The sequence below is a fragment of the Callithrix jacchus genome, chromosome 9 (assembly GCF_049354715.1).
Source record: "Callithrix jacchus isolate 240 chromosome 9, calJac240_pri, whole genome shotgun sequence".
Classification (NCBI taxonomy): Eukaryota; Metazoa; Chordata; class Mammalia; order Primates; family Cebidae; genus Callithrix; species Callithrix jacchus.
In genome coordinates this window covers 8,430,900-8,447,300 of record NC_133510.1, presented here as the reverse complement: position 1 = coordinate 8,447,300, position 16,401 = coordinate 8,430,900, and the positions used below count along the sequence as shown (strand labels likewise).

The 16,401-nt window shown below is 41.1% G+C and overlaps 1 protein-coding gene and 1 long non-coding RNA gene across 2 annotated transcripts in view; one reads left to right on the top strand and one right to left on the bottom strand.

Annotated features, from left to right (window-relative positions):
- LOC128928507 (uncharacterized) overlaps nt 1-2,247 on the top strand; it is a 31,652-nt gene extending 29,405 nt beyond the window's left edge. Inside the window, exons 2-3 of the long non-coding RNA XR_008473592.2 lie at nt 807-943; nt 2,122-2,247. This is a non-coding gene — a long non-coding RNA (uncharacterized LOC128928507). The remainder of the gene's footprint in view (nt 1-806; nt 944-2,121) is intronic.
- MGP (matrix Gla protein) lies at nt 1,123-5,347 on the bottom strand. The gene is made up of 4 exons (XM_003733689.5): nt 5,221-5,347; nt 3,688-3,720; nt 2,177-2,252; nt 1,123-1,507 (listed from the first exon to the last, which is right to left on the bottom strand). The coding sequence occupies exons 1-4, from the start codon at nt 5,279-5,281 to the stop codon at nt 1,366-1,368; spliced, it is 312 nt and encodes a 103-aa protein (XP_003733737.1). The 5' UTR covers nt 5,282-5,347; the 3' UTR covers nt 1,123-1,365.
- Nucleotides 5,348-16,401: the final 11,054 nt, after the last annotated feature.

The window sequence follows — 16,401 nt, the reverse complement described above, 5'->3', positions numbered from 1 at the left end:
GCAAGCTAAAATTCAGTGGAATATCTTAAAATAATTAAAAGAAAAATGGCAACTTGGGATTCAGCATACAGTGAAAACATCTTTCAAGAATAAAAACAAACATACAAAACTTAAAGAATCCTGTAGACCTGAACTACAAGAAAAGTTAAAGGAAGTCCTCAGGCAGAAAGGAAATGACACCAGATGGAAAGAAGAATGAAGATACAGGAAATGAAAACGACATGGGTAAGCGTATGAGATCTTTTCTTTTTTCTTTTTCTGTAGTGACAAGAGTCTCACTGTTTCCCAGGCTGGAGTGCAGTGGTGTGGTTATGGCTCACTGCAGCCTCAGACTCCTGGACCCAAGTGATCCACCAGCTTCAGCCTTCCAAGTAGCTGGGGCTATACTACCATGCCTGGCTAATTTAAAAAAAAAATTAGAGATGGGGTCTTGCAATATTGCCCAGGCTTGTTTTGAATTCCTGGCTTCAAGCAATTCTTCTGCTTTGGCCTCCCAAAGTACTGAGATTACAGGTGTGGGCCACTGTGTCTGGTCCAGGATATTTTCTTATTATCTAAACTTTAAAGGAAATTATTAAAATTATTTAAAGCAAGAATAATAAAAATATAGTGTGGAAGCTATAACAAATGTGGAAGTAAAAATAAATATAGAAGTAAAAAAATTGGATTGTTTAGACTATTTACATATAATGTGGTTATTGATATAGTTGTCTATAAACAATTATTGATAGTTTTGGACAATTATTTTTTATTTGTCCCTTCTGTTTTCTCTTCTCCTTTTCCTCTTCTTTTTTCTCTTCTTCTAGGTTACCTAGATTCAGAATTTTTTTTGACTCTGATGCATAAGAGATGAAAAACAGATGAAGTGAGCCCTGTATTTGCCACAATTCACCATAGGAAAATCCTGGAACAAACATACCAGATTCCATTCACAGATTCCAAGGTAGGGAGGGTTTAGAGAATTTATGGCTGGATGAGTGCCTTCTAAGCGTCCTTCTTTCTATGTAGTTTTCCTTCTAATCAATACTAGATATAAGATGAACAGAATCTCCTATTTTGGGTAAGGTGAGCCATGACTTAAAATATCTCAGTATTTTCCCAAAAGAAACCAGATTTACAAGATGAAAGTATCACACCAGAAATTTATTATGGAACATTCGCTCTCCTTTGACCCTCACCACAGGGCACTTTCACTACCTATCAATCTGGGGGGTGGGGAAAAGGGGTGCAGCTAGACAAGAGAACATACAGGAAACAAGCATTGTAAATGAGTCTGTCTATTCCAGTAATGCTTCTACAAGGGGATACAAAATCAGGTGCCAGCCTCGGGAAAAAAACGTATTTTTTTTTTTTCTTCCCTCAGTTTCATTCGGCCCCTCGACGCTGCCTGAAGTAGCGATTATAGGCAGCATTGTATCCATAAACCATGGCGTAGCGTTCGCAGAGTTTGTAGTCATCACAGGCTTCCCGGTTGAGCTCGTGGGAAGGCTTAGAGCGTTCTCGGATCCTAGAAAGAGGAAAAAGAGGCCAAAATTGAGAAGCATAAAGGGGAAAAATAAGAAAATGGAAAAGAAGAAAAAATATTGGAGAGTGTTTCCCTCCATGTCCCCCCTAAGTTAAGAGATATTTAAAGAACAGGAAGAGGCCAGGTGTGGTGGCTCAGGCCTGTAGTCCCAGCACTTTGGGAGGTCGAGGAGGGCAGATCACTTGAGGTCAGGAGTTCAAGACCAGCCTGGCCAACATGACAAAACCCTGTTTCTACTAAAAATACAAAAATTAGCTGGGCATGGTGGCATGTGCCTGTAATCCCAGCTGCTTTAGAGGCTGAGGCATGAGATAGTGCCAGCAATCCAGCCTGGCTAACAGAGTAAGACTCTTGTCTCGAACAAACAAACAAACCAAAAAAAAAAAAACCAGAGAGGGAAGGCACAACAGGAGATTTTTTAAAAAATGAAAATAGAAGTTTTCTTTCTGTGCTCCTTTCCCTCCTCCCCTCTCCTTTCCAGATCTTTCCCCAATAATTCAGTTGTTTTCTGTATATTGTTTTTAAGTTTTTTGATTTTAAAGATACAATTAGAAATAATGTTTATGATGAAAAACCTGTTCCCCACTCCATTTCAGATCTGTGATCTACACTGGGAAAAATGACCGCCCCTCGTGAAGTTTTGTCACTGACCTCTCGTGGACTTTAGCTCTCCATCTCTGCTGAGGAGATATGAAAGCATTCGCATTTCTCCTGTTAAGGAAGGGATCTTAGAACAGAAAATAAATAAATGCAGTTTTAGTAACACGTAGCTGAAAATATTTATGAATATTCCGTGACACAAATATATTTGAAAGTGCCTTAATTTCTGCAATTCATTTAACCAGAGATTGGCAAAAATCAAAGGAGCGTATAAAATAGATTTCATTACCTTCCTGATCAAGTCTCTATGTGTCTTAGAGACTGGTCATGTAGGTTTTGTTGGTTTTGCCTTTGGACAATCACTCTGCCTTTCTTAATCTACATATTTCTATTTGGTATGTTTTAAATTCCTTTTGAGGAGAAATCCTCTGTCCTGAGGATTTATGAAGCATAACTCTAGATTGCCAGTGAATGAACAGTCGAGACACTATAAAAATAACGAATAAATTAAAAACCAGAGTGATAGGCCATTTCCTCCTATGCTCAGTCTTTTTTTTTTTGAGACGGAGTTTTGCTCTTGTTACCCAGACTGGAGTGCAATGGCGCGATCTCGGCTCACCGCAACCTCCGCCTCCTGGTTGAGGCAATTCTCCTGCCGCAGCCTCCCAAGTAGCTGGAATTACAGGCATGCGCCACCATGCCCAGCTAATTTTTTGTATTTTTAGTAGAGACGGGGTTTCACCATGTTGACCAGGATGGTCTCGAGCTCTCGACCTCGTGATCCACCCGCCTCGGCCTCCCAAAGTGCTGGGATTACAGGCTTGAACCACCGCGCCCGGCCCTGCTCAGTCTTTATAAGACCAGCTATTCAACAGCATTGAGCTGGCTGGGCACAGTATCTCACGCCTGTAACCCCAGCATTTTGGGAGGCTGAGGCGGGTGGATCACTTGAAGCCAGGAGTTCAAGACCAGCCTGGCCAACATGGTGAAACCCTGCCTCTACTAAAAATACAAAAATTAGCTGGGCATGGTGGCGTGTGCCTGTACCAGCTACTTGGGAGGCTGAGGCATGAGAGTCACCTGAACCTGGGAGGCAGAGGTTGCCGTGAGCCTCCGAGCATGCCACTGCACTCTAGTCTGGGTGACAGAGCGAGACTCTGTCTAAAAAAAATACAAAACACAGCAAAACAGCACTCAGCTTAACGTGGCGCCTGTGGTCTTCCAGCTGACTTGGCATCCAAGTCTGTGCTTTACCATTTGTCATTACTCCTCGTTTTCCATCTGTGTGGTTGACGTGGTGCCAACTTGAAATTTCCAAATGCGATTTTATGGCTTCTGAATATGTTGCATGCAGCTTAAATCCCATATTGCACTACCTCAAGCTTAAAAAATTGCTCCTTTGGCAATTTTTATAGTCGTTAGAGTTTAAAATTTACTTTAGTTTTCCAAAAGAGGCCCCCTTTTTTCTCCCTGTTATATATCTTACCATCTTGTTTATTTAAAAATAGGGAAAGGTTCTTTAATGCAAGAGATTTAAATAAGGAAGTTAAATATTCACTTACTAAGTTCATAAGATTCCATGCTTTCATGAGATTCTGGAATTAAAAAGAAAAACATTCATTTTATCATTATTTATCAGTGATTCACTATATCATTATTTATCCATTTAGACATTGTCATAGTTTAAATAGAGGGATGGGCGGAGAGGAAAGATTCAGAAAATGTGAAGAATATATTTAGCAGTGTGGTTATTACAAATTTCAGGAACTTAGGATTTAGGAGGTTTTCCTCTAGCTCTGGCTCTGCTGTGGGTATCTCTATGTTCTAGTTTCTCTGATGTTGAAGGAGGAAGTGGCCATTTTGAGCTAAAATTTCCCAAGAATGACGTCTTTAGACAATCAAAATAAGACATTTTAAGTGCTGCACAGAAGTCTCCAGAGAACCATCTTCTCTGATTTACGCAGAGCCTGTTTGAGAACAGGGTCAAAGAGGATTAAGAAGGATCCAGAAGACAGCCAGGTTTCTCCAGGCAAGAGAACTGCAGGGCAGCTGCTCTGCTGGGCTTACCAGGACAAGTTTCTAAGAGGGATCCGAAAACCTCTTAAGAACCTGTGTGAAATTGGCAGCCACCGAAACCACGGGCTCCAGCTGACAGCGCACCCTGGGCACGATGCCAGTTCAGAGAGAGAACTGAAACGATGTCAAAACAAAAGTTTTCTTCTTTCTGCCCCTCTCCTGAGCACAGCAGGTAAATTTTGGAAGAAGAGGCTTCTATTAATATTTGCCAGCAAGTAACTTTTCTTCAAAAGTTAAAAAGGAGGTGAAGAAATCAAATCCTCTGATACAGAAAATCTGTGGAGGAATGACAAGAGTGAGAAGCATAATCTTTCTGGTTGTTAATGTAATTTAAAATTAAAAACAGTGAAAATATCCAGGTAATTGAAATGTGAGACTGAATTAAGTAATAAATAACTTTGCTTCAGATGTCCTTTTTTCAGCTTTGAACAAACAGAAGTGTATTTAACAACATGTAGAAAATAGAAAAAATTTATTTTCTGACAATAGAAGTTATGAAAATGATTCTTTTCTAAAATTTTTTTGATGGAAAACTTTATTTTAAAATTAATTAACCAAACAAAAATAGTAAGTTCATGATATTGTTCAAGATATGAAGTATAGCCTAGAAAGGGCTATACTTAATACTTCACATGAAAATTGATTTTCCCAAAGGCAAGTGGTTTAAACAATATCCTTAACCCATTGATGCCAACGTCTAAATAAATATCCTTAAAAATGAGAACACAGTGGCTGGGAATTCGGTATCTTCTTTCTGAAGTATCTGAGTTTCTAGATATACAGAGACTTACCACTGAAAGGGCTTGTCTGTTAAGTTGCACAAGAGTCTGGATTTTCAGGACATAAAAAAGACTCTATACAACAGATCAGTGTCCGCGGAGACTGGGAAATGTGAAAGTAATGGTACTTCATCATTATAACAGAGAAAGGGGGAAGAAGAGGAGGAGGGAGAGAAAAAATATGACCCAAAGTCAGAGGCAGAAAAGTAAATTCAGAGAAAAGGGAGAAAAGTGTCTCACCATAACACAAAGTTACCACCGCTAAGGCGGCCAGGATGGCGAGAAGGACCAGGCTCTTCATGGTCTCGTCCTGCAGGTCAGTGGCAGGTCAGTTGTGTGTAGCAGCTGTAGGGAGAGAGGCTCCTACAGGATGTTAGTGGAAGGCTGTGAGGTTTTTATAGGAACCAGAGCAGTTGAGAGGGGAGGAACCAGTGGGAGAGGGCCAGAGAGGTGGGGAAGGGCTGGCACTGAACTAGCACTGGAACTTTTCCCAAACAGTCATTCCTCCCAGATATTATCTACTCGAAGTGGGCAGTTTTCCCTCACTCCTGGACCTGACCGTGCTACAGCAGGATGCTGCTCTGGTGCAGAAGTCGTGGCCAACCTACGCTTGGTGACAGACCTGGGCAAAAGCCCGCAGAGGGAGTTGCCTCAAACATGTGATCTACCCTCCTAGCCCTGACCACAGGCCTTTTGGGTTTGGTCCACAGACAGAGCCCTAGCGTTCTGTTTGTTACCCTGATGGATTGATGAGAGGTTTGGGGGGAGAAGGGACTTCACTTTCTTTTCTTCTTTATAACCTTTGCCTCTTCTTCCAGAAGGACTTCATTTTCTCTGCTGATTATAATTTAGACATCTTCCCAGTAGTGTTAATCTAGACCTATCATTCCCAAACCAATCAGGCATTTGTGAATTTTTCCAAGGGGTCAGCAGGGTGGAGCCGTCCAGTGCCCCGTGAGTTCTGTTTCCTTAATCAACACCATTGTAACTTGCCCATCCAGTTTTGCGACATTAGTTCAAACCTGTGCCTAGTCCTCTCTTAGGCAGAATATCAGTGATGGAGAGTGCAGCAAGGATACAAGGATACTCTTTTCTCATTTTCTGAGGGCATTGTCTCGATCATTAACTAACTTGATGGACTTTAGTGAGTGGCAAATGAGATGCAAGGTACTGTGCTAGGTGCTGTGGGGATGTATGGACAAACACGACACCTCCCTAAGGAGGGAAGTAATGGCTCCTTACTATTCGCTTCACCCTTTCACTGTAACGTAGCCTCAAGCACAGGTTTTCACTAAACCATCAGGCCCAGAAGTGCTAGCTTATTATCCCACAGGAGGATTTCAGTATGCTGCCTCTGGTTATCTTGTAGAGAGAGCTCTTTTTTTTCCTTTCTTTATTTTACCCCTTCTTTTGCAATCACAAATCTATCCAACCAGATGTGCCTCTGTTTCTTGGGTACCCAGCGGTTTTCTTTGGAGACAACAGACTGGAGTCACAGAGCAGAAGACTGTAGAAGAGCCGCAGCTTTGGGGCCTCTGACCCTTGGGCTGGAACAGCAGTAGGGCTGGGCTGGGTTGGGGGTGGGTGGATGTGTCTTTCAATACTGATGTATTTCAAGGAGTGGGGATGAACTGGTGGAGCCTCATGCTTCATTCTTTTTGTGTTATTGGGATGGAGTTTCCCTCCCACCCTCCATCCTCTGAAGAGCTTTTATAAATATTAAGGGTCTCCCTTAAAAGAAATAGCTCCTTTGAAATCTGAAAGATTGAGTTCTGAGGGATCAATAAAATTCAAGTTTTCCCTCCAAAACCTAAGAAATAGATTCTCTGGGAGAAAATCTTAAAGAAAATCTCAGAAAGAAGACCATGTATGTTCATCCGTGATAAATTCAACTATCGCAATGTCCACAAATGCGACTGGCGGTTGTTTCACTCTTTAAATCACAACGTACTCTGAGTGTTACTTTCAGTGTCCATGTTCTAAGATAAACCCCAATCACTACACTGTGAGTGAATAATTTAGAGTGTGAAAGCCAGTTCACTACATTGCATGATTTTGGGGAACAAGCTAGCCATAAATGTTTCATATGTACTTAGCTTAGTAATTAACCCCCAATTAACATAACATCAAACACGTTAAGTTCCAATGTTTCACCCTTAAAATGAGTAGTCTACTCTCCCCTTCCTCACTCCATCTCCAGAAAAAGATAAGTCTTCCCTTTTTTCTGCTATAAACATATGCTTTCCAGTGTACATTAGTTCTTCTTCTCCAGTCAAGTTCTAGACGTTTCCTCATCCCCAAGTTCAAATGGCAACTATAATCTTTCAGCCTCTGACATCACAATTGTTTGTTTATTTTTTACACTCCCAGAAATTAAACTCAAAAATCCTATACTTCTCATTTCAACTTAAGCTTCACCTCTGTTCACCTCAAATCACTGCTTCCACTGGATTCCCTCAACTTAAGCATTTCTCTTTATTGACTTGGTTTTTTGGCGCTAACTCTCTTTTGGGAGCTGTGTCTCTTCAGTCCCTCATCTGACTTTCCTGTCCATTGCTCTCCATCTACTTCTGGGTTATTCTCTGTAAAATCCCATTTATGTATGATTTGTAAAAATTATTAACATGTGTGAGAATCCAGAGCCCTCATTTTTCTCTTCTGTCACCTTACTCCCCATTTCAGACACAATTTTGTGAATGCCAACTCTAGTCCTATGTTTTTAGGAAGGGAACTTAGACTAACCCATAGAGCAGGGATGGGGGACTTACATTAGAAAGGATGAAGATCGACTCATCTGAGAGAAGAGAGAAGAGAAGAATGGATGTAGGAAAAAAAAATCAGAGAAGAGGAAATGAGAAGAGCCTCAATAGTTTGGTTTGCTGGGTGAGTTTTAGGTAGAGAATGAGGGGCAAGGAAAAACTGAGGCAATCGTGGAAGGTGAGACATATCAAAAGCGAGACATGGCGACAGAGAAATAAAAGTTGCTTTGGTTAGGAATAGAATTGTTTGAGATGGCAAAACACTGTCTGTGAATTTTCAGAAAATATTGAAATTTAAACAAATTAATTTTGCCAGCTAGTTCGCATTTTCTTAATTGGGATAGCTTGTCAAGACAAGACCACATGAAACTCTAAATTATAATTGGATTTTAGACAATTATGAAAGACACTTATACAGACATTTTTCCTTAACAAAAGGGGAGTGTTATTCAGAGGAGAGAATATTTGAAGATACTCCCAGAAATGATAAGAGAAATATGAGACAGTGATACGGTTGCCAGTTTTTTTTTTTTTTTTTTTGAGACGGAGTTTCGCACTTGTTACCCAGGCTGGAGTGCAATGGCGTGATCTCGGCTCACCTCAACCTCCGCCTCCTGGGTTCAGGCAATTCTCCTGCCTCAGCCTCCTGAGTAGCTGGGATTACAGGCACGCGCCACCATGCCCAGCTAATTTTTTGTATTTTTAGTAGAGACGGGATTTCACCATGTTGACCAGGATGGTCTCGATCTCTTGACCTCGTGATCCACCCGGCTCTGCCTCCCAAAGTGCTGGGATTACAGGCGTGAGCCACCAGGCCCGGCCAATTGCCAGTTTTTAAAAATGTATAGGAATCTCCTCATGTGAGGTCGGCAACCTGGGAACTGAAGCAAGAGAAGCTGGAGTAATACAAGATCTCCTATTCCACCTATTCTCAGGCAGAAAAGAGAAGAATGACCATGGCTGTCAGGGTCAGAAGGAGCTTTGTGATTTCATAATCCTCCCATCCATCCATCCATCCTCCCATCCATCCATCCATCCATCATCCATCCATCCATCCATCCTCCCATCCATCCATCCATCCATCCATCCATCCATCCGTTATTAATCTAGCCAACAAATGTACTGCACATCTACTGCATGTCAACTCTAGGCTGAAAATACAATAGAGAAAAATACAGATATGGGCCCTAGCCTCATGCATCAAGTGTGTTCTTTGAACACAAATTGAATGGTGGCTCCTCTTATTTAAAAAGTTGTCAAGGATCTAGCAATAGAAATTCCATTTGACCCAGCAATCCCATTACTGGGTATATACCCAAATAACTATAAATTGTTCTACTATAAAGACACATGCAAACGTATGTTCGTTGCAGCCCTCTGTACAATAGCAAAGACCCAGAACCAACCCACATGCCCATCAGTGATAGACTGGACAAAGGAAATGTGGTACATATACACCATGGAATACTATGCAGCCATAAAAAATGATGAGTTTGTGTCCCTTGTATGGACTTGGATGAATCTGGAAACCATCATTCTCAGCAAACTGACACAAGAACAGAATGCCAAACACTGCATGTTCTCACACATAGGTGGGTGTTGAACAATGAGAACATGTGGACTCAGGGAGAGGAGCATCACACACTGGGGGCAGTTGTTGGGGGTAGAGGAGAGACAGCGGGTGTGGGTGGGAAGGGAGGGGAGGGAGGGGAGGGAGGGGAGGGATAATATGGGGAGAAATGCCAGATATAGTATGCACCTGAAGTAAAATCAATTTAAAAAAAAGTTGTTAGGCAGCCAACTGACCCTAAAGAAGACCAAGTAATGAGCTTTCTCATTGGGCTGACCTTTCTTGTGAGCACTCAGGGGTAGGTATCTCTGTTTCCAAAGCATCAGGAAAGGTGCTAATGACCAGCTCAGATAATTCTGACTTTAGAGAGGGAATGCAGGACACAACGTTGGCAGAGCTGCTGGGAAATACCGTGGAGAGAAGCTTTTCAGAAAAGTATATTTTGCTGGAGAATATACCAAAAGAGTTATGCCCTTCACATGGTATTTCTGTGACTAAAATAATGGCGCAGAGGTAGTAAGAGTAATATATTTCCCTGTCAATTCTACCTCCTTCCCTTTCTGCCCTTGCTAACTTTATCCTTTGACTAACCCTCTTTCAGATGGCCAGGCATTTTGTCTCTTGGGAGGAATCTTCCCAGCTCCAGTCAGATTTTTTTCTTTTTTTGCTGTTCCATGAAATTCAGCTTTATTTACTAAATTTTGATTTTATGATTTTTTTATAAACTGGCAGCACCAGAGCCCTTACTCCTGCCAGTAAAGGAAAAACGCAAATGAAAGGAGAGTTAGGAAGAAGCAGCCCTGAAGACAAGAGCAGAAATCACTTTCTAGGACATCAAAGGATAATGCAATAGAAGCCAGATGTCATGGGACCCATGATGCAGCCAATGGCATGTGACAGAGCCATGCTTTTGAAAGGCAAGCCCCTTGAGCAGAGTCTGCATGTCAGATTTCTTAACTGACGTAACTTCCTAGGCACAGAATCTTTCTTTCCTTTCCTGAATTTGACTTATTGAACTAAGTGAGAATAAATGTCAAACTCAGGCATGGGAGGAGCATCTGGGGACCCGTGGGCTGAAACTTCCAGGGAAAGTTGGAGATGCCTGATTATTAAGTAAAATAAAGGTGGAGAAATCTGAGAGGTGGAGAGCTGCTGGCTGGGAATGGCTGGGAGTTTTCTTTTCCTTCCTGCTGATTATTTCCTCCACCATTTCCTTCTTATGAAAAACTTCACTTTTTAAATAAGATAGCAAATATAAAATTAAAATTATACATCTATCCAAGTACTACCATCGTATATGAAATGCTATATGTCAGATGCTCTGATAATCACTTTTTATTTGTTGCGGTGTTTACTTCTTATAATAATCCTATAAGTTGAGTATAATTACCCACATCGCATATATAAGAAAATAGGAGCTCAAAGAGGTAAAATAGCTTATCCAAGGTCACACACCAACTGGCAAAGACCGGATTGGAACACAGGACTGTTTGACGTCAAATCATATGTTTTTAATATGATACGAGCATGCAAGATCCCGTCAGGTTTTGACACCTGCTTAAATGTTGTGATTATGTCTACAGGGCTCCTTGAGTTTCCAGTTTCATAGCTAGAGACAAGGTTACACAAAATTAAGGCATACACATTTAAAATGATATTTTCTCAGTATCCTTTACAATAGTGCAATACAAATTAAAGCTCTGTGTACACTTAAGCCCAGAAAGTTAAATGACTTATAAAAATGGAGAGAGGGATAGATTTAGTATTAGACCATAACTCCCCTATTTCTCTCTCCAGTGCACAGCACACTAAATGTCTGCTCAAACAAGCTCCAAGTCAAATATGGTGCTTCCCAAAAGCTTTCAGCTTCCTTCAGGAATCACCAAGTCTCACCCAGCCTATGAAGCCGATGTTTGCTGAATATCATCTAACACTCACTCTGGTTTGTGTATTTGACATATTAAGAATGTTGTCTTCCAGTGCCCACGAGGCCAATTTCTACATTTACTTAGACCCCCCAGAAAAGTGGAAATCTCAGCTTAATTTATAAAATGCTCCATCAACTCAAAGCAAAATAGAAAGCAGGTCCTATGTCTCCTGTCTTGACTAAAGGCTGGCTGTTTAGTCTTCAGACTTCGGCTGCCTTTTCCAGACGAGGTGTGATGAAGACAGCCCGAGAATTTCTCCTTCAGTACCGTGGTCTCAGCTGGAAAGGAAGGCCCCTTTTATATCCATCCTATTGTCAACCCGCAGTCTGTCCTATACTCATAATCTCCTTGTTCATTATTCCAAATCACCAAAATAAAAATACTCCTTTTTATATTCACGACATTTACAACCCTAAGAAATGGAGCCAAGTAACTTGCAGGAGTTGCAGGGGATGTTGGTGACTGGCAGAAACTGGATCCTAAAGGTAGGATTGGTGAGGAGAGGGCGTATGAGAACCATCACATCATGTCTCTAGCAGCGAGGTGGAAGCAGAGCGGGATGAGGACGACAGCTTAATCCACCAAATCACGGTGCCCGATAACTCGACAGCGCTGGAATGAGTTGTTAAGAAGTTTTAGGGAAGATAGAAATAATGCTTTAAACAACAGAGAATAATTTAAAACAATTAAGTAAATATAACATTCGTTACCAAATGAAGTTAAAAATAGTCGATGGTAATTTTTTTAAAGTTGACATGAGAAATGAAAATATGCTCTTTGAAATCCTTCAGTCAGAGGTATGCATCTGAATGGACCCCACGTCTAACCTAAGGGTACTTCCTTGAAGTGGAGATTTAAATCTTTCTTAGGGTGATGTTAAGTTTAGGTAATACATTAACTAGGAGAATATCTGGTACCCGTATGAGTCAAATTGACCACGATTCTTCATATTCCAGCCTGTATCCGTTTCATCTGTTCTGTTGCTCTCTCAAAACAATAACAACAAAAAGCAGATGGTGGAGGGGAGTGAGCATTCCCCAGCTTCACTTCATCTAGGTATTCTCTCCATACTTTTGGTAGCTACTCTAACAAACAATCATCACATAACCTCCACAGGACTCTGAAGACAGGCTCTGTAGAAGCTGGCCAAAGGACGCAGTTTTCAGGATAACAAAGCCTGGATTTGACTTCTATCTCTGCTGCTTATTCCTTTTGTCTTTTCTTTTGAGATGGAGTCTTGCTCTAGCACCCAGGCTGGAGGGCAGTGGCACATTCTTGGCTGACTGCAACCTCCACCTCCTGGGTTCAGGCTATTCTGCTTCAGCCTCCTGAGTAGCTGGGACTACAGGTACATGGCACCCTGCCTGGCTAATTTTTTGTATTTTGAGTAGAGACAGGGTTTCACCACGTTGGGCAGGCTGGTCTCGAGCTCCTGGCCTCAAGTGATCTGCCTGCCTCGGCCTCCCAAAGTGCTGGGATTACAGGCGTGAGCCACTGTGCCTGGCCTCTGCTGCTTATTCTTTGTATGGCATTTGACATGCTGTTTAAACTCCTGAGCCTCAGTGACACAGGTAGGGATTGTAAGTGTCTGCAACATAGGCGGTGCTCACTAAATGTTAGAGGACTCTAACTCAGAGGACTGTTAGATGAATTAGATAAGGCAACACCTGCAGAGCTCCTAGCTTAATGGCCTACATGGAATGCCATGGAGTACACCCACACACAATATTATTTCAAAAGATGGGTTCAACTACACTGGTCTAGTGTTACTTCCATTTTTCCCAGTAGCGAGGGAACAGATTGCTGAAAACGAAAGCAGAGGAGAGAATGCAAAACGTGGAAGGGACGGAACCAGCAAGGCCTTGTCCATTGGGAACTGGGGAACTGGCTGAAGCTCAGTGTGGTTCTGGCACTGCCACCCAATGGCTGCGTGACTGCTGGGCAATTGCCTGTTTAAACAGAAGAGTGGGAATAGACCTGCATAATTTTGTGCTTCTAAATTATTTCATCCTTGAAATGAATAAACACGATAGAGAAATTATATAATTCAGTGTGTGAAGGAACACTTTGTTCTTAATGCAATTTTGTAAGTGTTTCTAGGGCTGATTGGTGTTTGGATGTCCACCTCCTCAGCTGACAAACCACTAGCAAGATGCCTTTCAAAAGCTTCATTCAAATAACTGGCTGCCAATGGGTCCGGTCTGCTGTTGTTTCCCAGTTGTAGTCAAATATCTTCATTCATTCGAGTTGGATGCTGATGTGCTTTGAAATCCTTAGAAGAAAGTCAGTCTTTTCAGCCAGGATTTGGTCGGTACGAGAAAACCCTCCTTTCAGCAACTCAGCAACCCCTCTCCTTTGTCTCATCGCCTAGTCATTGCAAACCATGGAAAGGGGATGAAATCCAGAAAAGGGAGTTTCTACAGGACACAAAGGAAAAATTTACAGGTTAACGTGAGAGAGAGCACAGCACAGGGCATACCTTTGCTGATTAAGCTAAGAAGTGAACAGGCTGTGGAATAAGAGATTGTTTCCACATCTGATTTCTCCCTGATAAGATTGTGATGGGAAAAAAATGCAGTGAGATGTTGGCTGCGCTGACTGTGGAAATTGATTTCAGCCCTTCCTGCTGGAGTTTATTTAAGGGGTCCTGTAGCCAGAGCTTGTCTGAATCTCGGGGACTTTACTCTGACTCCAATTTTTCTAATCTATCATTTTTTTGCGTTTCCTGTTTTCTCATAATCCCACTTATTTTTTTTCATGCCATTTATGGAATTTTGAAAGAGGCTTTTATTTTGTTAAGAGGATGAAAGGAGTTTTCACTGGGGTTCTTTGTCTTTTGGTGAGCCATAAACCAGTAGGAAAAAGAGTAGACTCAAAAGGAAGAGACAATAAGTCGAAGGGAACAAGACGTAATTTTTGGTCTTACTCTGTTCTGGGTTAGGAACAGGAGGGCAGATGAGTGGAGATAGGCTGGGCTGTGGGATTAGGAAGGACGAGAGTCTGACACGAACGCTTGTTTGTCTTGCTCCTCCACCAGACGGTGAGTTCCTTGAGCTTATTCTCTGGCCCCTACTCATCTTTTATTAAAACGCACAATGGCTTCTCATCGCTTACCGAATTAAGCTGCCATCCTTCTCACAGGCATCCTAAATTCTCTGGTGTCATAATGAGAGAATGGAAAAGAACATGTGAATCCCACTTCATTTGTCACTGAATGATCTCTGCTGTCTTTCAAATCCTCATTTTCTTCATCTAATAGAATGTGGGCGATAATGGAAAGTCAATTATAGAGTTGTGGTGAGGATTAAATGAGATAATTCATGTGAGGACCTGGCTAGCCCCATGCTGGCATATAGTAAACATTCCATGAAAGTAGTTCTTCTTCTTATGATAGTGTCTAACTAATTATGGGACCCTGAATAAGTCATGTTTTTCACCGTAACATGTGAGTGATAATTCTTTTGTAAATTGTTGTAAATATTTAATGGGAAAGTCTTTGTAAAATACCCAGCAGGTGTATGTGACACAGTAGGTGTTCATTCATTGTTACTGCCTAGTTGTCTTTCCCATTAATTTCTTTCACTATTTCCGTTCATGTAACCAATCCTCTAGCCAAACTGAGCAACTTGTTCCTGACACATCCTTCAGTGTTTGCTATCACACGGTTGCTCATTTCATGGTATCCTCTTTTTCTGCTTCCCTGTCTCTGTCTATAGGAACATTGGGTATCTTTTAAGGCTTAGCTCCAATACCACCTGCTACATGATGTTTTGCTTAAGCGTCTCAACCAGGTGTTATTTTTCCGTCCTTCAAAAGCTCCCTTAGCACTTTTATCTCTTTAGTAGTACATGCTTTCTTTTTTTTTTTTTGAATCACAGGCATTTCTGTGCTCCATCTTGTGCACACACTTCTCCCAGCTATTCATGTCTCCTCTGCTTCCTCACCCCATACCCATTTACCCAAAGGATGATGACTCATTGTTTAGGAAACTGCCATCTCTAGAAAGACTTCTTGCTGAAAGAACAAAGAATTCTCTTGCTGAATTGCATTTTCAGTTAGATACCTCAGTTTTCTCACACTAGTCACGATACTTTTTCATCGATCTTACTGGATTTCAGTACATAATTTTAAGCTCCACAAGGGGTGTCAGGGATTGTATCTTTTTCATCTTTGTATCCTCTGTTTCTTACGCATCATCTGACACACAGTAAGTGCTCGTCTGTGCTTCTTGAACTGAGCTGATCGTGCAGAGCCAGTGCAGTGTTTCCACCCCGCAAGAGCGCGATGAAGTTACTTTTAACAGTTCACTACAGCAGTCTAAGAACTTTAACTGAAACACCTCTGCCTTTTGTGGAGACAGGAGACTGCTGTAACTTGAAATACTAAATAACTACATTGTATGTCAAATGAAAGAAAATGCTGTCTTCCTATTACTTGTCACCCTTGACTTACGCAGCAATCCAACTACTAAATTAAATGATTATCCTTTTCATGAAATAGCAACGTTCCTGAGAAGTTTCCAGATAGTGTCAGAAAATTAAATTATGACAGAAATACATGTAAAAGTTTACTCTTTTTAAAGAGAAATCTTAGTGGAATGACTTGAATAGCAAGAATTCCTCTGGAAGGACAAAATAAGAAAATTCCCTTACTGTGTTTGGATATAAAGGACATAAAGTGTCCCCCCACATGTTTTTCTCTGCATCTGTGTTTTCACGTGTTGATTTACTGGAGTGGGCTTGTGCATCCATGTAAAATTGTGTAAAGAAGCTGACCCCGGTTATAGCACCAAACAAGTTATAAATATTTGAAGTTAAATAAAAACAAGAATATTTGAAAGATTGCCAAGGGATAGAAGTAAATGATCTAATACGTTTTTCATTATAGTAATGGGAATAACTAATATTTATTAGGTAGTATTTTGTTTCTTTGTTTTCTTCATTTTTTTTCCGGCCCATCAAAACACGCCTCTTACCTAAGCCAGATTGCTCAAAACTAAGCACCATTTTTAGTTCGAAAAGGAAAAATATGACTGTATTATCTACAAATAATAAACAAAAAGTTAATTTGTGAGAAAGAGTATAGCTATTCCAAGATTTGTCTCTGAAAACTTTATATGTCTGCAGAACATTTACCAAATAGCTGAAAGGAAGACAATTTTGTA